Source organism: Zalophus californianus, chromosome 11, assembly GCF_009762305.2.
Source record: "Zalophus californianus isolate mZalCal1 chromosome 11, mZalCal1.pri.v2, whole genome shotgun sequence".
In the NCBI taxonomy this organism is placed as follows: Eukaryota; Metazoa; Chordata; class Mammalia; order Carnivora; family Otariidae; genus Zalophus; species Zalophus californianus.
The window spans coordinates 67,194,961-67,220,002 of NC_045605.1; the positions used below are offsets into that span (position 1 = coordinate 67,194,961).

The window sequence follows — 25,042 nt, forward strand, 5'->3', positions numbered from 1 at the left end:
AGTTGGGGGAGAATATTTTAGTAGAGATGACAACATATATAAAAACTGAGATGAAGACATGGCTGGCATGATCAGAAAACTGAAAAAAGGGACATTGTGTTCAGATTGTCTTGAATGAGAATAGAGTAGTATAGGGGCACCCGGGTGGCTCAGTCATTAAGTGTCTGCCTTCGGCTCAGGTCATGATCCCAGGGTCCTGGGATCGAGCCCCACATCAGGCTCCCTGCTCCGAGGGAAGCCTGCTTTTAAACCCTCTCCCACTCCCCCTGCTTGTGTTCCCTCTCTCGCTGTCTCTCTGTCAAATAAATAAAATCTTAAAAAAGAGACTAGAGTAGCATAAAATAAGAGACTTTGTATGAGTAGAAGTTTGCAATTCTGAGAATAATGGAAAGTTATTAGTGGGCTTTGAAAGGCAAATTGATAGGGAAGCATTCTTGAATCAGATTGTTCTAAATGTCATCTGTAACACTTGACAAAAATATTTTTTGCCCTTTCCATGTAAATATTAATATCATTGAACTGAAATTAAAGTCATTAGAGAAAAAATTGCATACTACGTCATTTCATTTATAATTTTTATATAGACCCACTGAGAGAACTAAAAATGGCTGACATTGTTTCTCAAAGTGTGATCCATATTTGATTGTGTGACTATTCTAATTAATGCCACTGGTCCTCACTACACCGTAAGTACTTAAAAAGGCAAAGAGTGTTCTGGTGTGGCTCATAATCACATTTCCTGTACTTTTACCTGGTATGCAGGAGAATCAAATTTGGATGGGTATGTGGATGAGTAAATGAATGACCAAACAGTAAAATGGATGGACGGTTCTGGATTTACCTCACTAAAAGTAAAAATCCTTTAAACACAGTGGTGGACTCCAAGCATCATCTTTGCAAACAATAGTGAAACCAAATGAGACTAAAATGGAGAAAACATCTTACCTAAATAGTTTTACAATTAGTGATAGCAGTAATGGTAGTTTATATTCCATCAGTTTTTAATGCAGGAAGGAAAAAAAAGTCTTAAAAATAGAAAGTAAAAGTTCATAAATATAAAGAATCAGACAAGGAGAAGAGAGAAATAAATCAGTCTTATGTACCAGAAAGAGAGCTCTGTCTTTGGCGAGAGCTGGGGGGTGAGTAGAGGTCAGGTTTACTGTTTTTCTTGAAAGTCATAATCACAAACTTTAAAAAAGTATGAAATACTTTGAAGTAATCCTGTGTGTCTTCAGGCAGTTCATTTTTCACTTAAGAGATGTTGCATCCAGAGTATGCCATCTACCAGTGACATGAGCTAGAGGGAAATTTATGACAGAAATTCCTGTGCCCTGAGCTATAGGTACTCTGGAGGCTCATCTGGGAAGGGAGCTAGCTGCAGGGTGGCGCATGGGGGACACAGAAGCTGTGGTCTCTGTGGTGACTGCGAGGCATGCTGTCCTCTGCGCTTGTGAGTCACCAGTTCTTCTCCAGACTGAATTCATAAACAGAAGCCACATCTTCTCATTGGTCGTTCTCCCTGGTGTTCCAACTTAGTGATTATAGAGCACAGCTTATAATACATTGACTTTGAGTCCATCTAAAGTTTAGAGTGTTAACTTTTTTTAAAAGCAGAATTGTCTTTAAAATTTGTTGGTGCATAAGTTGTATGATTTGGGGATAATGAAATAATGGTTATTTAAAAGTAGCATTGAAGTTGTGCCTTTAACTTTGATGTCTTTGAGCTCTGATGTAAATCATAAATATATGGATTTTATTGTTAGGACATATTGGTAGTGCAATTACACATCAGACTAAAATACCACATATATTTTTTTCTTTTTTCTTGGGCGTCATTTTTGTTTAGATGATGGATTTAGAAGAAGTCATACCCATGGATTGCTGTCGCCTTGTTAAATACGACGAGTTTCATGATTATCTTGAACGATCGTATGAAGGAGAAGAAGATACACCAATGGGACTTCTACTAGGAGGAGTCAAGTCAACATATATGTTTGATCTGCTGTTGGAGACGAGAAAGCCTGATCAAGTTTTCCAGTCTTATAAACCTGGAGGTAAAGAATTTTATGGTATTTTGAGTTGTACTGAACTTAAAATTTCCATGAGAAGGTTTTTTGTTAATAGAAATTAATTTAATTTTAAATTTTTATTCTCAAGATGCAGCATAGTTTTGATAGGTTAAGAAGTAGTCAGCAACAAGCTTGTGATTAAATTCTAGATTCCTTTCAAAGAGCTATACACAAAATTTAAAAAAAAATAGGTTTTTTTAGCTTGTAGTTTTCAGTGGGATTTTTCTCTTTCAGTACTGAATCATCCTCCTTTCTCTCCTCCTGTTCCCTACTCCCTCTACTTAGAGAGGAGACCCTGGTCCAAAAAAAATATATTCCCATAAAGTCTCAGAAGTAGAGTGTATTTTTTAGAGTCTCCTTGAAGAGGTGGTTTCATAAGCTGTCACTGCCAACACTTTATTTTTCTTCATCCTCTCCATTTTTACAGATCCCAGGGACTTTAGCTTTTTCTGTTTTCAATAAATCCATCACATTTCTCATTATCTTGGGAGTTTCTTTCTTTCTTTGAGACTGATCTGGAAAGCAAAATACCATGCCCCACCTGTACCCAGGGTGGTCCCTAAAGACAGTTAATGTCCAAAGTCTTCTAGTAATCACTATATGTAAACTGTAACAAATAGGGGACAGTCAAAATGTTTAAATAATCTTGGAGAATTCTTACTGTTGTTGTGACCCTAAATCCCTTGCATCGATTGTTAATCGGAATTCAGACTTATGTTTTCTACTTTTATTCCTAGAAATTTAACTTATAAAATCTTCTTCTACTCTTCCAAATTCTTTTCCTCTGTGGATCCTATATACCTCTCTTTTTATTTATTTATTTTTAATCAAGGCTCCTCTTTTCAAAGTAGATTAAGTATGGCATTCTTTAAAGGGCTCCATCAGTCAGACTCTGCTCTGTTTGTAAAGAGTTCCTTTGGAGCATTTCCTTGCAGATTATTTTTGGGCTAGATAGCAAAAATTATGATTAAAGTGTAACATGAGTCAAGAATAAAACCACTTTTTAACAAGAGAACTCTAAATGTGAGTGTGGATTGTAAAACTTACAGATAAAGTACTCTTTGTTCATTAATAATGAAGATTTTAGCAGAATATTTTGTCAGATTTAGATTAGCAACTTAGGGCAAAAACTGAGGATTTATGTATGCTTCATAAAAGAAATTAAAACAGGGCAGAGAATAACTAACAGTAGTGTTCTAAGATCATTTGCTTTTCTAGTGACTAAAAGTTTAGTTAGATATAATCTGAAAACAGAAGAGGAAGACATAGGGTTAAATTGTAATATGAAGAATTTAAGTGGAAAAAAAAAAAACCATGTAAACCAAAGCAGTAGAATTTTCTGTAGGATGTAGAGAATATTTTGAAGAGAGGAAGCGTTTGGTTATGAACAAGGTCTTGAGTGATAAAGTGAAGTAGGGCTGCTATGTCCCCTTTAGAATTTGCTTTGCATTCTCTAGTTATTTATATTTATTTAGTGTTGTGGTTTGGGTCTGTATTTTGGAACTTTGGATATTTTTAACATGCTTGATAAATTTGACAGTGTGTTATGTTTTCTAAGGAAACAAAGCATGTATTTTTAAAAAATCATAGTTTGACTTGTCAGTGTTTTAAAGAGATGTACAAGAACTTTTTCCATTTCCATTTCCATTCTTCCACTCCAAAGAATTTCCATTTCTTTGTAGCTGTTTGTAATGTGATAAATTGTGAGAGAGAAGTTATAACTTGTATCATATACATGTATAACATTGTATGTTTACCATCTTAATAGTTAGAAAAATGTTATCTTTGCCATCTATTGGAAACACATGAGAAGTGCAGTGCTCCTGTGAAATATATTCTTAAAAATAACCTCCAGTTATGTATTTATGTTTTTCAAATGGGACAGAAGTGATGGTGAAAGTTCACGTTGTTGATCTTAAGGCAGAATCTGTAGCTGCTCCTGTCACAGTTCGTGCTTACTTAAATCAAACAGTCACAGAGTTCAAACAACTTATTTCAAAGGTAAGTTTTAAAATTGGTCAGTGAGTATTTTTGAGTGTCTGCTCTGTATAAAGCATTATGTGATAGTTACGAGTAAGGTATAGGAGTGAATATTTCCTGGTGGGAGGCAAGTATATTCAGAAGAGGAGGACACTTTGAGTGGAAGACACCAATTGACCAAAGTGTGGAGGTCAGGAAGGGTGAGGCGAGTGCACACAGCAACGGCACATGTGTCTGGCTGGATCTCTGTCAAGTACCTGCCTAGTTTATTTCACGGAGGGTCTTTAAGTAGTAAACACAAAAGGATGGGCTCTACTTGATGTAGGCAATAGGAAGTAGGATATTTGTTTGTTTTCCTAAGAACAGCCATGGTATGTTGAGAGCTGTGCTGTAGAACGGTTAAGTCTGGTGACACTAGACTAGTGTTCCACACGGATGGAGGGGGAGACAGGAACGTAGATGAGGAGGCTGTTGAAATAACACATGTGAAGGCAATGGACCAGAAATGAGAGGTGTAGATTGTTAGAATGATTCTATAAATAGAATCTGCTAGACTTGTGATTGGTTGGAGTAAGGCAGGAAGGAGCACAGATGACCTGAGGAGTTGCAAACTTGGGTAACCACAAAGGTGTAGTGATCTAGTGATAGAAATAGAAGAGTAGGGTGGGGGAGCAGATTTGACAAGGAAGGTGATGAATTAAATGTTGACCACATTCGGTGAGTTAGTGATAAAGAACAAACTCATTCAGAATTTTTGAGCTGGAAAAGTATGATGAAAACATTCAAATTTCCTTGGATGAAAAGCTAGTCCACTCCAAATAAAACTGTTATACTGTACTCTGTAGAACATTGAGCACACAAACATAGGTAAAATTGTTCAGGGTTCTTAAGCCCTAGGTTCAGATGCCTTGGTGTAGTGGAAATTGTTCAGTAATAGCAAAGCAAGAAGTTGATCTACTTTTCAATCATTCATCTTATGGCAGTATTGCCTTTTATCTCATCTGGGGTCTTTTAATGCCTACTTTAACAGGGTTGTTGTGAATGTTAATGGAACAAATAAATGCTTTGTTTGTGGGGGAAAAAAAATTGTTATTACATAAAAGTTGGGTTTTAATTCTTCCTACATTAACAAAGCAACAACTTCTAACACTTCTGCCTGAGTAATAATTGGAGGAGACAAATCACGTTTTGGAGTTACATTTTACAATTAAATTGCTCATAAAAGGACTACATTAGTGTACTTGCTCTGTATTACAGTTTAATCTAGAGTATGAGCCCTGAGGTAGAATACAAAAGAAACACGTGATGTTCCTTTCCCTGAAAAAGCTAGTAATTTTGTTGGGGAAAAATACGTGTGTAGAGAATAAAGGCAGTTACAAAATATTTTGCTATGAAATGCGGTGGTTGAAGTATAACTAGACTGCCTAAGAATTAATTATCATTAGTTGTATTGAAAACAAATCATGTTTTTTAAAATGCAGATTTCTTTGTTCATTTCTTGTGAAATTCCTATAATGACACCTCAAATTAAGGATGTGTAATTTTAGAATAACTTTAAATTTTACTTATAATTAGTATCATTTTACACAGAAGAATGATTTAGAAAAGTATTAACAACTATTCACAGAATACAAAACAACCCATCAAAAGTTCAGAAGTTAAACAGGTATTGGTTTGACACCCACTCTCAAAGAGTCAGTTATTCTGTTTCATTGGAACCAGATCACCTCATTTACTTTGCAAGTATGAGAGGAATAGAAGTTTTAGTAAAAAATCGTTACCTTAAAAGTAGTTTCAGAGCATACATTTGTTAAGTGATACTTTGTTCACCTAATTTAGAACATAATTAATGGATAAGACTAAAATTTTTCCACAGATCCTAAAAATTTTGTAAACCTCTACAAAAATTATTTTCTCTGAATTTTCTTTCTGCTCTTTTTAAGAACTCAGCAGTGTCTCATTGTCCACATTTCCAAGTCAAGAAGAATTATCCTTGCGAGTCCTTTTTTTATCAAATCATTTCCGTTACAGGCCATCCACTTACCTGCTGAAACAATGCGGATAGTGCTGGAACGCTGCTACAATGACCTCCGCCTTCTCACTGTGCCCAGTAAGACCCTGAAAGCTGAAGGGTTTTTTAGAAGTAACAAGGTACGTCTTTTAGTTGTTCATTACTATTTTCTATGCTGGTTATAGTAAATTAAGTTTTATATTTTAAGGCTGGCCTCTAGAGCTCTCCACCATTTGTCTTTAATTTCCCTTGTGAATTCTCCCATCCTCTCAGTAATTACCATCCTTTGTAATGTCGTATCAGGCTTCTTTCAGCAGGACCAGTCCTGCTGGTCCTCCTCTATGTCTTGTTCACCTGCAGTGTTCTTCCCCCTCTCCCTATATTTATTTTTCAAGCCCCAGATTAGTCCTCTTTGGTGAAGCCTTATGACTGTTTCTATCCACAACAGTCATGTTCTCTGAATTCTTGAATTATAATTCTGTGAATTATGTTACATTCATTATTGAGCTTCTCCCATAAAGCAGGACTTCATGGTGAAAGTCAGAGACATGCCTACTCTAGAGAAGGTTGTCATTTTGGGTTCACCCAACATTATTCCCTTTCTCTACTTATTTATCTCTGATAGAAAAGAGAAAGTTCACATTGATCTGTTTGTGTCACCTCTTGATACCATTATGTGTTCTATCATTTATCATTTTTCCTGTGTGTTTATTCCTAATGCCATCAGTTTACTCTAGATAAATTGTATCCAAAATTTTTGTTTGCCATGTTTTATTTATTGCCTTTTCCAATCTCATTCATCTTAATGCGGTCTCGAGTCTTTTATCTCATTTAACCTTTTTTGGTGTTGTCATATTAATCCCAATGTGTAATTTTTATTCACCTCTTTTTTTTTCTATATGCAACTTTTTTTCTTTTCTTTTTTCAAGTTTTTATTGTTATGTTAATCACCATACATTACATCATTATCACCTTTGTTTTCTTTGGATACTTTTGCACAGTGCTTCTGTGTGTGTCATTAAAATCTCTAATGCATCCTAATGCCATTGTAGGGTGAAAAGTGGGAGGGATCACACTTTATTTTTTTCTTTAAATGGTCAGCTAATAGTCCTGATTGTAACATTTATTGAACAGTTATCAACTCTCGTTTGATTTATATTTAACCACCTACTTCCCCCAGATTATTTGAAAAACATCCCTAGATGAAATATTATTTCATCTATAAATAATCTGAATATATATCTCTAAAAGGTGAGAACTTTAAAAAAAACCATAATTATATTATTACATCTAGAAAATTAACAGAAATGCTTTAATATCAACTGATATCTAGTCAATATTCAAATTTCCGTGATTATCTTGTAAAATTTTTTTCTGATAAGATTTGTTTGTTCAAATAGGATCCAAATAAAGTCCATGATATAACTCTCAAGTTTATTTTAATCTAAAGCTTCCCCATGTGTGTTTATTCCCTTGCCATTTATTTGCTCTAGAATCAAGTCATTTGTCCATTGGATTTTTTTTTTCTATAATCTAGATTTTGGTATTGCATTCCCAACATGTCTTTATACATGTTCCTCTATCTGTATTCGTGCTAAACTCGTTTTCCTAATGGGCAAGATAATGGAGTACAAAAACATTCTGAAATGGGCAACCCAATAAGATAACCTGTGGCGTGTGTGCATGTGTGTGTGTGTCCCATCTGTCTTAGCAGTTTTCTGGCTAATTACAAAGACATATGAACATAATATTAATTTTATTTAGTCTCCAGAAAGAGTACACATTCCCTTTAGAAATGTTATTATCCCAAATTTTACAACTTACTATGCACTGTCTTATATCGAGGTGATATGATGAACGAGAATGAATGTCACTAAAATTAATGATGTAATGTAACTCTTTGGCTTACTATGTAGGTGTTTGTTGAAAGTTCTGAGACTTTGGATTACCAGATGGCCTTTACAGACTCTCATTTGTGGAAACTCCTGGATCGTCATGCAAATACGATCAGATTATTTGTTTTGTTACCTGAACAGTCCCCAGGATCTTATTCCAAAAGGACAGCAGGCCAGAAAGCTGGGGGTGATTCTGGTAATGTGGATGATGACTGTGAAAGAGTTAAAGGACCTGTGGGGAGCCTGAAGTCTGTGGAAGCTATTCTAGAAGAAAGCACTGAAAAACTCAAAAGCTTGTCACTACAGCAGCAGCAAGATGGAGATAATGGGGACAGCAGCAAAAGTACTGAGACAAGTGACTTTGAAAACATAGAATCGCCTCTCAATGAGAGGGACTCTTCAGCATCAGTGGACAATAGAGAACTTGAACAGCACATTCAGACTTCTGATCCTGAAAATTTTCAGTCTGAAGAACGGTCAGACTCAGATGTGAATAATGACAGGAGTACAAGTTCAGTGGACAGTGACATTCTTAGCTCCAGTCATAGCAGTGACACTTTGTGCAATGCAGATAATGCTCAGATTCCTTTGGCTAATGGACTTGACTCTCATAGCATCACGAGTAGTAGAAGAACTAAAGCAAATGAAGGGAAAAAAGAGACATGGGATACAGCAGAAGAAGACTCTGGAACTGATAGTGAATACGATGAGAGTGGCAAGAGCAGGGGAGAAATACAGTACATGTATTTCAAAGCAGAACCCTATGCTGCAGACGAAGGTTCTGGGGAAGGACATAAATGTATGTACTTAGAAAGAAAAAGGCTCCTTGAAACAGCACCAATTGTTTTCTCAGTTTATTTCAATTCTTAGTTAAGAAAAGAATCAGCTAAGAGTTAGGTACTTTGTTCTAAGACCACCCGTAACTTCCTGGATTATAAGAATGTCCTCTGTTGCCTTTGCTTTCATTTTCGGTGCAGTTGTAGTAGCAAGTGTTCTTGGACCTCTGCAACACATCAGACCTGTGACAGCAGTGATGTCACAGCTTTGGGGAAGATAAGTGAAAAAGAGAAAAGAATTAAGAATTTTGTAAAGGAAAGAATTATGATAAAAGTACTAAGTAAAAAAATTAAGGAATAGCTTAAAAAGTAAATAATATACCAAAAAGAAAGGGCCAGACACTAGAAAATTTGATATTCACTGCCCAGGACAATTGTTTATTTGTGCATCCCCTCTCTTTTCTTTATCCCACAATGCAGATAACTCCCTCCCCACACCCGTTAAATAGTCCATAATTAACTGGGAAAGTCAGAAAAGGGAAACGGGCTTTTTTTTTTAAGTTGATATTTGAAAAAAAAATTGATACTATGAAGTAAGCTCCAGGCAAAGTATAAACTAGAAATTCTTAATTGCATAATCACAAAAAGATTGAAGAGATCTGTCAGTTCGGGCCTTTGGGATAAGCAACAACAACAAAAACACACCAACATTAGAATAAAACAACTTTTTATAAAACATCACACTAAAAACAGCCAGAGAATTAGGACAACCAGGTTCAATATACAGAATTTTTCTTCAGGTTTATAAGGGATAGCTCAAAAACCTAAATACTTTGCATTAGTCTTTAACAATGCAAATATTAATATTACCCCTTATATTTTTATATTTTAGTTTTCAAAACACTTGTTCTCACTTGAAGCTTGTCTGAGATTAATAAAGCAAATACTGATATTCTCATTTGATAAGAAAACTGAAGCTCATAGAGGATGAATGACTTGCCCAAAAGTACATGTATAGCTAGTAAGTAGTGGAACCATTACTAGAATTAAGTCTGAATTGAGTGCCTTCGCTCCGTTACCTTTGTACTAGTGGGGAGGGGGTCCCGCTCTTTATCCATCCGTCGATCCACCCACCCAGTCAATATTCCTGGGTCCATTCAAGATGTCTGGCCCTGCGTAGATTTTAGAAGTACTTATGTTTCATCTGGTGGGAGAAGACACAAACAACCAGTATAAAAGTGAAGTGCTATGATGCTTATAGTCTCAAATTTAGTCTTTTAAAAGTGGTAGAAATTATGGAATCAGTTGTAAAAATACATAAATTTGTGTTTTTAACTAGTTCCAAATAACACTGAAACCATGTGACATCCATATACATATCTTGCAGAAACCTCAAGTGGGAAAATACGGATTGGTGAGCCACAATGGAGACAGAAACTCTATACTATTGCTTTAACTTCCTATGGAGTTTTTACTTCATAAGGCTCAGTAACTTTATTTCATTTAGTTCTCAACAACTGTGTGAAATTGATGTTGTTAGACACTTTTCACTGATGAAGAAACTGGTTCAAAATGGCTAAAATAATTTGCCAGAGGTCACACAGCTAGTGGGTCCCATTGCTGGGATCAAACTCATATATTCTGATTGTAAGCCTGGTATGTATTTCTCTATTTCATAACTGCTACCACTGTCCCTTACTTTCCTCACATCACAGTAAAGGAAAAATAGCTAGTAGCTACAGTTACTTGCTTTCTTACCATTCTCAACCCTTCTAGGGCACTGGAAAAATTAGAAGTAGCTCCTCTTAGGAAGAGGTTAGAAATTCCTTTTAAGTGGTTTGTTTTATAATGATGTGCTGGATATTTGACTGCATGAGAGTCTCAACCTTAAGAATTTAATGGGAATACTTAGAATTATAGTCTGAGGAGTCTCATTCCACCTTTTTGGAAATTCATAGTGGACTAATTTACTAGCGTTTATTGAAATAGTAAACATGATCAAGAGGACCCATTTAAATACTACAGTTTATTTCAGCTTTCAGAAGCCACACAGAAAGCTTGTCTGTGTTTGAAAAGAAAAAGTAAAAACCATGGAAACTGGCTTAGAGGGAGAGGAGTGGGGATGATAGCCAGCAGTCAGGTGTTTCAGGAGTCTGTACTAAGTAAGGCTGGTTCATCACAGTTCCTCAGAGATCTGAACGTAGGTGCCTGGGCAACATAGATAATACAATACAGATTCTGCAGAGGGATGAAATGGCAAGGTATAATAGACAAAGAACTTGATACCTGAAGAATGACATTCTGTGTACAGTATAGGCAATTAACTTAGGTAATAACTGAAATACACTTAAAGAGATGGTCTTTAAGCTATTTGTTAAAATCCAGGAATTGTTTCAGGGAGTAATTATAGACCTTTCTCTGAAAATACTGTTCCACTGTGACCGAGTTGCAGTCTGCAGGCATTCAGGTATAGACAGGGAGGTCAAGGTAATAAAAATGGCAGTGTGTTTGCACTGAAAATTTCTTTGTACAATTTTGGTTACCACCTCATTCAAGAAATACATAAGAGAAAGGAAAGAAAAAGAAAAACCTTAAAGATATTTTGAGGTTGTACTGTGAAGAGATTGAACTCTTCCGTTTGAAGAGGTAAATAGGAAAAATGGTGTGATGGTAATCTCTAAGTTATAATTATAGCCAGTCAATTAAGGCATCCATTTTGGCCTGGGCTATATTAAGCATTTTACATATACTGACCTCAAAACACATGAGATTGTAAATACTCGTCTCCATTTTATAATAGAGGTAATTGAAGTACAGAGAAGTTAAGTCAGAGTCACAAATCTAATGTATAAGGAGGGGCCAGGAATTCATTTAGGCCAGGCTGTTTCACTGCAGAACCACTTGGGCCTAATCACCATATTGGACTACATCAGTAACCAACGAACACTTGTGTCTTCCTGTGATACATTACTACAGGTTATCGCAGAAACCAAAATGGCAGTAATAGCTTATTATTTGAGTAATGATTTAGAATTTGCTACATTTGTCATAACAGCAATCAGTGAGACTGGTGTAATGATCCCATGAGAAAACTGAGGCTCAGAGACATTGGATGACTTACCAATAGTCATTTATTAGGCAACAGTAACAAAGCTGAAATCTAGTTATTGGCGTCTGATTTCTAATCAAGTAATTTTTTCATTATATCCTTCTCAAGAAATGTTGTACCTCCTGGATAGTATAAATAGAGGCTTATTTGCCAAAAGCTGCATTATTAACATTTAGGGACACTCCTTAAAGTTTAGAAATGGCCATTTTAAAGAAATTAAATGCCGCCTGAAAAGGTATATGTAACAAAAAAGTTCATTACCATGTTTCTATTCTAATTCATACTTGTCACCTTTTCTGTAATCTATCTGAATCTTAAAACCAGGAAAACAGTAAATGAACATTAATTTATTTGAAGAAGTCCACTCAAAAATTCATCAACCCAAAAGTTGGGATGACCTGAGAACATAAACCAGGCGTGTTTTAGGGTCTCATCCTTGACTAGTGATGTAAATTTCACAGAAAACCAAAGCCTACCCTAGAGAGAGGCTTAGGGCTTACGGCTCCAGAGGCCTCATGCGCCTACAGCAGCATGCAGCTCATGTATTCTGTACTATTGTAAGAGAAAGAGAAAAATGAGTGAAGTTGTTGCCCTTTTAATATGAAGACTAGAGTAAATAGAAATATTCCAGAAGTATGCTCATGAGTGGCTTATTAAGGACAAAAGAGTAATAAGTATTTAAAAAAAATAAAGCTTGCCAAAAATAATCCTATTACAATGCCAAGAGAGCTTTTATGGAAGTTTGGAGGAGGGTGGGAGTTTCTGATCCATTTAGATACTCTTCCTATTCCAGTCCAACCACATGATGAACAGACATCTTCATAGGCTAGTCTTGACATTTTTATTCTAGTAGAAATCCCAGAACTAGATTTACTAACACTTTCTGAAGTAATTACTAGATACTTGGCACTGTGCTAAGAGCATGATAAACCTATTACCCCATTGAATTCCCCCTGCAATACCATGAGGTAGGTGCTATTCTCTCCATTGATTAAATGAAGAAGTGGATATACAGAGGCTGGGGGCTTGCTCCATGTCACATGGCTAGTCGGGAAGCAGAAGAGACAGGGGTGGAGCCCAGCCAGAGCCACATTATTACTGTGTAGAACTAGAAATGTATGTAATGGAAAAGAATTCCTGGAAGCTTGGTGTGGAATTCAGCAGCATGAAGCATTTAAATATCTCTGAACACTCGAAGCTGTTGGAGTCTATCTATCATATGCTCAGTGTCCATGTTTTTTGTCCATTCAATGTTGTGTATGAGCTAAAAGTCAAATAACTGAAAGGGGGTACTTTTTCCTGCTTACAGTATAAGAAAAAGCATATGATCTGTTTTATTTATATTCTAAGAGGTTTCTTTTACATTTTTGTTTCTGTTTTGTTTTGGTTTTTTTTGTACTTAGGGTTGATGGTGCATGTTGATAAAAGAATTACTCTGGCCGCTTTCAAACAACATTTAGAGCCCTTTGTTGGAGTTTTGTCCTCTCACTTCAAGGTCTTTCGAGTGTATGCCAGCAATCAAGAGTTTGAGAGCGTCCGACTGAATGAGACACTTTCATCATTTTCAGATGACAATAAGGTTGATTAAAATAATTTTGAATAATTAGAGTCTGTTTTAAATGATAGATTTGAGAACATCTTGCTCTGTTTCCAAGTAAGGTGAAATAGCTAACCCTAAAAGGGTAATTTTATTTTTATGTTTAGTGGTTGTTTTTGTTGTTGTTGTTGTTGTTGTTTTTCTTCATTCATCTAACAGACCTTTGTTAAATGTTCACTATGTGTCAGTTACTATTCTAGGTGCTGGGAATCAGAGGTAAAAGATATACCTGTTCTCAAAGAGTCCATAATCTAGAGAATTTTTGAAGACCAAACTTAACAATGTGGGGAGAATGGGTTGTTTATTCTGCTGAGATAATACATCTAAAAAAAATGTTTTAATTTATAGATTACAATTAGACTGGGGAGAGCACTTAAAAAAGGAGAATACAGAGTTAAAGTGTACCAGCTTCTGGTCAATGAACAAGAGGTAAGTAATACCCTTCAGAGCAATGTAAGGTCACTTTTGGCAGTTAATGAAAACATAGAGTGCAGAGATTTTATGACTAGTCATTTCTTTTTATCTCTTTAAAGCAGAGGCCAGCACACTGTTTCCAGAAAATATTTTAGTTGTGGAGACCATACTGCCTCTATTGCAGCTGGTCATTTTTGCCACTGTAGCACAAAAGCAGACATAGATGATACATAAACCAGTGGGATTAGCTATGTCCCAGTAAAATTTTATTTACAAAAACAGGCAGCAAATGAAGTGGCTCTCAAGCCTTTTTTTTTTTTTTTTTTTTTTTGCCATCCCTCTGCTTTAAAGTGTTGATACAAATGCTGGAGTGAGGCAGAAATTTCCTGCTTTTAAAAGGGGCATTGTTTGTGCTTGTTTTCTAGAAATGATCATATAGTGCAGGATCATGAAGTACAGGACAGCAGTTGATCTGTAGAGTCCTTATATCGGACTTTTTGTGTTCAGAGAGTCATTTTAGTTTTTAGCAAGCATTGACCTAGTAGCATTTACCATATGCTCGCAGATATTAACTCCTTTAATCCTCATCAATTAGCTATGATATGAGTACTATTTATTATTCCCATTTTATAAACTGAGGCAAAAAGAAATTATGCAGTTTGCCCAAGGTCATACAACAGATGCCAAGCAATGGAAAATACCCAGAAGAAAAAGGCAGAAGTCCCTGTTTTCAGGGTGTTTATAACATCTTATTGAAGACCTAGACAAGTGTGAAAACCAAACAGCAAATGTAACAGTGCTCCCCCCCCTTATCCACAGGGAATATGTTCCCAGATCCCACCCCCCCCCCCGCCATGGATGCCTGAAACTGCGGATAGTACCACACCTACATAAACTGTGCTTTTATCTTGCATACCTTGATAAAGCTTAATTTACCAAATTAGGCAGAGTAAAAGATTAACAATTAACAAATAGTACAGTTTGAGCAGTATACTATAATAAAAGGTATGTGAATGTGTCTCATAATACCTTATTGTGCTATATTTCCTATCACCTTCTTGTGAAATGTTGAAATGCTTGTGTGATGAGGCGTAGTGAAGGTACATGGCGTAGGCACTGATAATTACAGTGTACCATTGGGCTATTATGGGCCTTCTGGCGAGTTGTCAGAAGGAGGGTTATTTGCTTCCAGACCACAAGTGGTTATAAGTAACTAAAGATGCAGAAAGGGAAACCATGGATAAAGAGGGACTACTGGAAGGGGATAAATTTTTCCTAAAATGCCTTCATTTGTTCAACAGATATTTTATTGAGCACCTGTCATATCTCTTGTATGTGAATGTTTCTTCCAAGGTTGGGGTTGGCAGAGACAGTGTCCCTTCTGAGCCAATGAATAAATGTATTTGGAAAATTAGTATGCATATCCCTCATCTTAGTCCATAAAAGGGATTCTTTTTACTTTCAAAATTGAGATCATTTTGTTTTAAGAAGAGAAATATAAATGTTATTTAATCTCCACAGTGACTCTGTGAGGAAGACACTGTCCCCAGTTTTCAGATGAAAAAAAGGAGGCACAGAAGTGTTAAGTAAACTTGCTCAAGATAGCAGAGTTAATAAGCAGTGGAGCCAAGACTTGAACCTAGGAAGATAGATTCCTAAACTCAGGCCTGTAATTGTCACACTATATAAGTGCAAATACAATGTCTCGTATATCCCTATTTGAATGTGTAATTGAATTCTCTGATGATGTTTATATTCCTAGCCATGCAAGTTTCTGCTAGATGCTGTGTTTGCTAAAGGAATGACTGTACGGCAATCAAAAGAGGAATTAATTCCTCAACTCAGGGAGCAGTGTGGTTTAGAGCTCAGTATTGACAGGTAAAGTAAAATTACAGTGTCATCAGCAATGGGAAGGAAGAAAGACTGTGTGGTCAGTTGATATGGATTGGTATAATTTTCTCAAACTAGAATTAAAAATTCCTGTACTATTCAGAATTTTAGTACTACAGATTAATTTTTAGTAGAATTAAGCAAAACTATTAGAATTTGTTTGAACTTCCTCTGTAGGATCCTAAATTTGAAGTTTGAGGAGCATCTCATTATATTTTTCCAAAATTTTAATGAATAACCACTTGACATTTGTATTTAAACATAGTTCATTTTTCCTTGATGTCAGATTCATGTCATTTTTTTAAGAATCTCAAAATACAGTAGTTTAAAATGTCTTATCACATTTGTAGATTTCGTCTAAGGAAAAAAACATGGAAGAATCCTGGCACTGTCTTTTTGGATTATCATATTTATGAAGAAGATATTAATATCTCCAGCAACTGGGAGGTTTTCCTTGAAGTTCTTGATGGTATTATCCATATTTTTGTGGGGAAATATCAGTTAGAAATGCTCTGGAACTAATAGAAGCCTATAGTTGTTTTTGTTTTTGTTTTTGTTTTTTTTATCACATACCAAGTTTTCTTCTGTCTTTAGTCTGGGTTCCAGTTACCTTTTAAATATTTCTCTTCTCTAATTTTGAGAATATTAATTTCTCCTTACAGGGAAGTTGCAGTTTCAAAGTTGCATTTTTAAAGTACTTTTTACAGAAAATTCTGCTAACGTTTTCTTACCTGGGTTTGTTATTTAGTGTCTTTCTTCATTGGCTTATTTTTGTTAGAGGGTGTAGTATTGATAATTGATCAGAGATTTTGAGAACAATAACTGTATTAGTTTCCTAGGCTGCCATAACAAAGTACCACAAACTGGATGGTTTAAACAACAGAAATTGATTGTTTCACAGTTTTGGAGTCTGGAAGTCTGAGATCAAGGTGTCAGCAGGGTTGGTTTCTTCCGAGAGCTGTGAGGGAAAATTTGTTGCATGTCCCTCTCCTGGCTTTTCGTGGTTGGTTGGCAGTCTTTGGTATTTGTTGGCTTGGAAATGCATCTCCTGATCTCTGCTTTCATCTGCACATGATGTCCTCCCTGTGGGCTTGTGTGTCTGTTTCCAAATTTCCCCATATTTCCCCATGACCCCACTGGTCATGCTGGATTAGGGCCCACCCTAATGACCTCATTTTAACCTGATTACCACTATAACAACCCTATTTCCAAAGTAGGTCATAATCTGAGGTACTAGGGTATAGGACTTTTTAAGTGTCTCTTAGAGGAGACGCGGGTTCGACCTGTAACAGTAACCTAGAAGAGGACTTGTGTTTGTCACACCTCCTAGTTTTTTGGAGGAGGTAATGGGAGAAAAGTTGACTTTGGGGGAGATCATATCAAGGAAACAACTAGTTCTGTGTTCTTTGGTGACTGCTGTCGCCTAGAAAGATTTCGATTTTCCTTTTTTTCCCCCCCATAGAAATTAAAATATCCTAAGATTGTGATTGTTTTCAGAGGGTTCAATAATACGAACACCTCACCTATTTCAGGATATTTTGGGTCCAGTTTGTTTTAAATTTCAGTTGTTAAAGCTCTGATTAATTGACAGGTAAACGGGAGAGACAAGGAACAACTAGGGCACTGTCTACCATTCTGTGTAGGCAGGCACTCCAGATTGTGATTCCTTCTCTGAGTGTCTGGGGCCTTAGAGAATAATCACTTTGTCTGGGTAGGCCAAGGGGAGGTGATGAAGGACATAGACGTTCCCCTTGTTAGGAAAGATGGAGATGGATTAGCTGCGAGATGTTACTGGATGGTGGGTGCCTGCACCAGTATCATTGCAGTATAAATTTTAGCATCAAAATAGTTGAGTAAGAAATAAATCATGTGATTACATCTCAGAAACATTTATTAACCTGTAAATTGCCAGACACTGCTAATCTCTGTTGCTACAGAAATGAGTAAGAACCAGTGATTGCCCTTATAGATACATAGTCTGTAAGAGAACCAGAACTGCAAACCTGTAATTCCCAAATCCTAGGTACTAAGGACCAAATCAGTCGTTTCCTCTTGTAATACGTCAGAGAAAAAGACAATTGAGCTGGGTTTTGAAGAATCAGTAAGCTTTAAGTAAATGAAAAGAGGGATTAATGATAGCCTGAGTGAAGAAAGAAGATGAAGTGAAGATGATTTGTGGGGGTAGCAACCAACACAGAGGCAAAGATTGGCAATCCGGAGAAGAGAGTAGTTGGTAGAGCAGTGTCCAGCAGGACTCGGGAGGGAGAATTCGGAGTCCTGGTGAAAGGAGAGCTTGCAAAAGAGTAAGGAATTCTCTTCAGAGACTGGAGGGAAGAAAGGAAGTATTGTATTCTCAAAAACTCCTTGGGATAACTGGGTTATTTTATGTCCACTATCTAAGCATAACGCTTGAAGTAAATCTTTTTGGGTAGTCAGGCAATACAGAAAAAGTCAAAGTATGAACCTCTAGAGAAAAGAGAAAGGTGATGTAATCTTGTATCTTCATAGGGGTGGAGAAGATGAAATCCATGTCCCAGCTTGCAGTTCTGTCAAGAAGGTGGAGACCTTCAGAGATGAAGCTGGATGCCTTCCAGGAGGTTGTGTTGGAAAGCAGTAGTGTTGATGAGCTGCGAGAGAAGGTAAGTTCATTTTAAAGCAAATTGAACTAACGTGTTTTTCTCTGTGTTACTTAAGAGAGGGCCTCGGAAATGCAACCGTTCTTTCTTTGTCTCTTTCGTACCTTGTGACGCCTTGTCACACACTCCTTGTTTCTTTAGGTTCCTGGTGCTTTGAAAAATTACACTGGCTTTTGGCCATCCGGAAGTGGACCCTCACTTTTAGTTACTTGGATCAAGTTTGTCCTAAGTAGGATTAGTTAGAAGTTACTAGAGTAAGTTGCTGTATATATTTTAAAAAGCCAAATAATGTGGAATTGAATGAAGAATCCAGATGAAGTTCTCTTTTGCATTATTCATTTTAAAGGTGGGAATTCTTTATGGGCTCTATGGGGACTGGGTGAATTATTCCTAAGCAATACTAGGACAATCAGCATCTTGAGAAAAAAAATTTATTTCCATAATTCACACCAAACACAAAAATAAATTCTAAATATATTAAATTTACATAAAAATAAAATAAAATGACAAATGTACTGGATGAAAATATTGAAAATATTTTTTATATCCTGGAAAGGGAAAGATATTTCTAAGCAGAATACCAGAAACTAAAAAAGAAGAGATCGTTTAAAAGCATAAACCTTTCACACACAGCCTCCTCCCCAATTTTTTTTAAACAACCCATAAACGAAGATTAAAAAAGGGGAAAAATATTTAAAACAGATATGAAACACGATGGTCCATGTTTATAAGGAGCTACCACATTAATAAAAAAAAGATAATCTAATTTTAAAATAGGCAAAGAACTTGATTAGGCAGTTTGTTGAAGAAGAAATACAAATTAAAAGAGTAATAGCATTCTTTACCTCTTAAAGTGGTGAAAATTTAGAACATCAAAAATACCTAGAATCATCAAGGTTTGGGGAAAACAGGCAATATCATACAATGTTGATAAGTAGTTAAATTGATACAGTTTTTTCAGGCTTTGGTTTGGCATTAGCAACATTTCAGATGTGCAGTTCCACATCTAAGAATTCAACCCAGAAGAAATGCTTGCAGAAATATGAAAGGATATTCATGAAGGTACATAGTATAGTGTTGTAACTGGGAAAAATTAAAAACAGATTTGATGTCCATCAGGAGGGAATAAAATCGTATATTAAGCTATTGAAGAGAATGAGGTTACTCTGTATCCTGTTCTTATAAATAGGCTGTATAAAATTATTCTATAGAGATGTTTCATAAATGTAATTTTATGTATTTTAGAAATATGTGATGTAGTTTCTATACGCATAGGAAAGGGTCTGGAAGGAATATACTAAATTGGTATTTCTGGGACATGGCATTTGCAGGGGAGAAGGGAGACAATTCATCTTTCTGCTTTTTTTCCCCTAATATTTTATAGCAAACATTACACCTTTGAAAAAAAATCAAGCTATTTCTGTGTGGGTTAAAAGGTTGATGGTTGAGCACTGGGTATTATATGCAAACAATGAATCATGGAACACTACATCAAAAACTAATGATGTCATGTATGGTGATTAACATAACAATAAAATAAAAAAAGGTTGATGACTTAATAAATTTAGTTTTTTAAATGAACTCATATAAAATGTTTCCTTTTACAGCTTTCTGAAATCAGTGGAATTCCTTTGGAAGATATTGAATTTGCCAAGGTAAAGCCCTGAGAATGTTTGCATTTGCATACTAGTGCTTAATAAACATGGCTAACAGCATGATTTATTCATTCATTCATTTTTTTCCCCTAGGGTAGAGGAACTTTTCCCTGTGATATTTCTGTCCTTGATATTCATCAGGATTTGGACTGGAATCCTAAAGTGTCTACGCTGAATGTCTGGCCTCTCTATATCTGTGATGATGGTGCAGTCATATTTTATAGGTACATTTACAATGTAGTTGTTATTCCCAGTGATGTCACATTTTTTGTGTGTGCATAGTATCTTGTTTTCTGTAAATACCTTTACTATGTTTATGATATAGAGCAGCCCTGATCAGTAGTAGTTAATACAAGAGCCACACATTACATTTTGAATTTTTCTAGTAGCCACACTTTAAAAAGTAAAAAGAAACTGGTGAAATTAATTTTAATAAAATATTTTAACCCACTATGTCCAAAATGTTATCATTACATGTAATCAATATAAAAAGTCATTCATGAGTTGTTTTACATCTTTTTTCTTACAGTAAGTCCTAGAAATAGTGTGTGTTAACACTTCCAGTAGGTTTCAAGTGTTCGGTAGGCACATGTAGGAGGTGCTTACTATATGAGCCAACACAGATCCAGAGGAAAAGAATAGTATTGGAGCCTGTGACAAATATGAGTTCAAATTAGGCTTTATTTACCTAGCTCCTCATCTGTAAAATGGTGACAACGATGTCAACCTTGCAGGATTTTATGAGAACTAGAGCTATTTAAAAAAACTGGCATAGTACCTGTTACATATAAATGTTCAATAAGTGATAGCTATTATTATACCATTAATAGCATGGAAGTTATTCTGTGCCATTTTTAGAAGTGAGTGCTGTGTTAATAAACATATTAGAAATCCAGGGCATCTTAAGGTGTGAGATTAGTTAACTTCACCAGTGACAATCAGATTTCATTTTCTCATCAAGGAGCATTATGACATTCAAGCATAAGTCAATAAAGGCAGATGGCTGTACTGATCTAATATGTAATTAATATTTTAAACAGGGATAAGACAGAAGAATTAATGGAGTTAACAGATGAGCAAAGAAATGAACTGATGAAAAAAGAAAGCAGTCGACTCCAGAAAACGGGACATCGTGTAACGTACTCACCTCGGAAAGAGAAAGCACTAAAAATATATCTGGATGGAGCACCAAATAAAGATCTGACTCAAGACTGACTCTGCTAGTGTAGCATTTTCCCTGGGGGATTTTTGGTTTTAATTAGATGGTTCACTGCTACTGTGTAGTGCCATTATGGCCGGACATGGTTAGGGGTAACCCAGTGACACCAGCACTGATTGGACAGCCCTTCACCAATCAGAAGCTCAGGGCCCGATGGGCCACTGTTTTGACTTGGAATCATGTTGTGCACTATAGTCAAATGTACTGTAAAGTGAAAAGGGATGTGCAAAAAAATAAAAACAAAACAAAAAAAGCAAAACCTGCTACTAGGAAAGGGGGAAGGGGAATGAGTACTTCTTTTATCGCGGACAAATGTGCACATAGCCGCTAGTAAAACTAGCCTTGGACAGGATGCTCATAGCTTCATAATAAAAGCTGTGCAAAGGCCATGAATGAATGAATTTTCTGTTTATTTCACTGATACACACATTACCTCATTGACAATTCGGAAGTAAATGCAACGTATGTTGACCTTTGGAAAGCAGCAAAAATAGGAGCTGAAGAAAGAAATTCTTAGAACCAGCCATAACCCAGTAAAGAATTGTGAAGTTGTGTTTTTATTTTGTTTCATTTTTTGCAAAGTATTAGGAACATTATTCTGGAACATCAAACATTTCCCTTAGATCTCTCCCAGCAGGTAGCAGCTCAAATTGCTGCAATATTGTAATTATAACTGATTGTACTTAAGTTATGGATGTAGAGAATACGTTTCACTCGTTCATTCAGCATGTAAATAAAATTGATCCTATTGAGTTACCATAATTGCAGTTCAACTATTTCCCATCGTTATTCTTTTCACATATCATTCATGATGTACATTTGTGTACATTGAGGAGTATAGCAGTCTGTAAATGTAATCCTCAGTGAGGTTCCTCAGTGCTGGGTCCCATATGATTGTATTTGCTCTTGTTAATGAGGTTTTTCTGTTCAGCAGCTTCGGTTTTTTTCTTTGTACATTTATTTTTGAAGATTTACTTCAAATTTGAATCTTCTAGAACCATTGTAAGTCCCACTTTAATTTTTGGACTTGATTTGTAGTTACATGTAGTTTAACTTTGCGGAAGCGTCTTAACATCGTGTTGAAAAAACTTGCTAGTAAGTCAGGTCACGGCACAGGCTGATGCAGTCAACATGATTTCATTGCAAAGTCTATTAGAACTGGCAAGTTTTTGCTTTGCTAAATAGGACTTCGATGAATACAATCCTACATAAATTTTGAAAATGCCATCTAATTTATAAAAATCAATAAAAAAGTTTTGGTAAAATTTTTTCATGCCAGATGCTGTTTACAACAATGAACATGCCAATAAAACATTTGTTCATTCTGTTGTGTTATTTTAGTCATTAAACTTTTGTGGATGAAGAATCTGGATTAAGAATAGATTTGTTTTAACATTTTGTAACGTGTACTGAATAATTATTTCTGTAAGGTACGTTTACAGTACAGTTCTCATAAGAGATGAAAAGATGTTAATACTTTGGAGGATCCTATCAATATTTCAAAATCAGGTTTTTACCTTCTTTTAAGAAAGAATTAGAAAAAAGTATTAGCAGATGTTGGCTCTGTACTTTGAACATAATAATTGAGAATTCCATAATATCTTTAAAGTTTCTTGAAATCCACAGGGGGGAAAATATTTTCTGAGGTATTTTTCTGGCTGATTTTTATTCCATGTAAACTGTAGCATTCTGCTAAATTTCACTGAAGTATGTTCCAAGTTTGCATTAGTGGAGTTGGTGTTCTCAAGAGGAAAAACTTGGAAGCATTTTTAGTGAATTGTCTTTCGGATCACTTGGATTTTCTGATGTAACACAACAGCTCTTTGGTCCTAATACAGGCCTACTTAATTGGAATGGAGGGGTTAATTGAGTTTCTGCTCTATGAGGACCCACTCTCTGTGGAGCAGAAGAGGCTGATTGTAACCAAAATGGGCTTTGGGTTTGGTTTGGTTTGGTTTGGTGTTCCTTTAAGAGTAAATGGTAAAAAAAAAAAAAAAAAAAAAAGTGGTAAAATTCTTCTCACACCTGCTCCTCATTTTGTGCCTTCTGCCGTGCTTTTTGTTTTTGTGTTCGCTTGCAGGCATACTACAAATATCAAGAGTAAAGAAAATATAGAAAAGAAAAATTTAAAGCTTCCTGCTTTTCAGTGCCTGATAGAGTGAGAACACAATGTTGCCCTTTAACAATTTCAGCAAAGGGGTGGCGAACTTTTCAAACTCAATTTGTGGTGATGGGAGTGGTAATTTACGTGAGGGAAGTTAACGTGTGTCCGCCCCCCTCAGATTAAGAGAATCCTGTGAGGACCCATCAGCCAAGAGTTAGAGCATGGACTGTGTGGAGCAGGTGACACAAGGCACATGCAATAAATTGTGACCCTGTTCCTCACAGGTCACGCCAAGGTTTTGAAGAGCTTCTACCGTGGGAAAGATGGGTTTGCGTCAGCCAGCCATGCCAGGTGAGAACCAAGTACCTACATATCTGAGGCAGGTTCTGAAGGTGAGGGGTATGTTCTGGTCAAAGAAAAGCTTGAGGTTTCATGACCATGCTGTGTCTAGCTGGTCTGTGCAGAGGCTTGCTAGCTGGAAGTCCAGTTGCCAAACCAAGGAAGTGTAAGTAGGGGCTAATAATCATGATGAGATAAAAATAGTGAAGGAGCCCTACACTAGAGTATTAGACAGTCTCTTTCATAATGGATGGAAAGTACTTAGAGAAGATGAGGGCAGGGGGAGGGAGGCTGTGAACCTATGCCACAGCTAGAAAATCGTTGCCAGGCTGCATTGTTAGGGTGTTATTTAACGTCCACTCTAAGCCAGGAGAGAGTGAGAACTTACAACATGGTCTAAGCTAAATGAGTGCACGGAATCAGCATTGCTAATCAGTGTCGTTGCTAAATCTGGAAGTGACCTGTGAATGTATGGAATACAATAAAATCATTTATTCTGGTTCATTCGCTAGTATTTGCTTTCCGATTGGAAAAGATCTCCCTCTGAATTTTGTCCTGTTGTTCAGCATCAAGACCCTAACCAGCTCTCTTTTGCACTTGTGACTACAAATTATAGTCTAAAGTATATGGAATAGAGGATAATCTGAAGTAGCAAGGTTTTTTTATTTGCTAAATAAAACTATTCCATCTAAATTGCTTAATTTTTGAAAAATCAATATTTTGGTCACTAGTAGTCAGAAGCCTTGTAAGGCAATTCAAGTCTTTTAAAAAAGCAAGAATGTGTGTAACATATAGTTTTCTGGGGGGCTAGTAAAATATTTTTATCAGGTTTGCAAAGGAGTTCAGGGCCCAAATAAAGGTTGTGGCCAATCAAGACTAGGTGTACACGAAACCAGAAGACGCTCCTTCAGTGTTGTTCCTGTGGGGAGGAAGGGTGCTGTATGACCACTTGGTTAGATATAGTGTTTTCAAAACTTGACTTTTAGAAACAATCATGGATACATGACTAAATCAAGAGTGTGTGAAAGCATGTGTGACCATTTAGAAAAGAATGCAGCGATCATAGTGGCGAAGCTAGAAGGGCAAAAAAGCATCGGGGAGGAATGCTCTGCCCCTTCCCCGTGACAGCACCGACTCTTCCTCCGCTTACCAGCTACTCTACTGGAGAAGCAGGTCTTCTGACTGGTCAGAGCCTGAGAATTCACCAGCCCAGGAATTATTAGTAGACCCTATAGCCTTGCCTGACAAGTGGGGACCATGCTCCGTCTCTGCGTTCTTTGCTCCCAGTCTGCCTCTTTCCCCAGTACAGAGGGCACACTTAGTGTTCAGCATCTTTTATGATGCTTGA

The 25,042-nt window shown here is 36.3% G+C and overlaps 1 protein-coding gene across 2 annotated transcripts in view; it reads left to right on the forward strand.

Annotated features, from left to right (window-relative positions):
• Window positions 1-21,644, forward strand: part of USP47 (ubiquitin specific peptidase 47) — a 108,053-nt gene extending 86,409 nt beyond the window's left edge. For both annotated transcript variants that reach the window (XM_027578348.2, XM_027578347.2), the window contains 12 exons: window positions 1,847-2,054; window positions 3,955-4,070; window positions 6,081-6,200; window positions 7,977-8,754; window positions 13,244-13,419; window positions 13,786-13,866; window positions 15,614-15,729; window positions 16,092-16,210; window positions 18,250-18,380; window positions 19,985-20,032; window positions 20,126-20,256; window positions 21,073-21,644. In XM_027578348.2, coding sequence (XP_027434149.1) covers window positions 1,847-2,054; window positions 3,955-4,070; window positions 6,081-6,200; window positions 7,977-8,754; window positions 13,244-13,419; window positions 13,786-13,866; window positions 15,614-15,729; window positions 16,092-16,210; window positions 18,250-18,380; window positions 19,985-20,032; window positions 20,126-20,256; window positions 21,073-21,247 — 2,199 coding nt within the window. In that variant the 3' untranslated portion in view covers window positions 21,248-21,644. The remainder of the gene's footprint in view (window positions 1-1,846; window positions 2,055-3,954; window positions 4,071-6,080; window positions 6,201-7,976; window positions 8,755-13,243; window positions 13,420-13,785; window positions 13,867-15,613; window positions 15,730-16,091; window positions 16,211-18,249; window positions 18,381-19,984; window positions 20,033-20,125; window positions 20,257-21,072) is intronic.
• The last annotated feature ends 3,398 nt before the right edge of the window (window positions 21,645-25,042 follow it).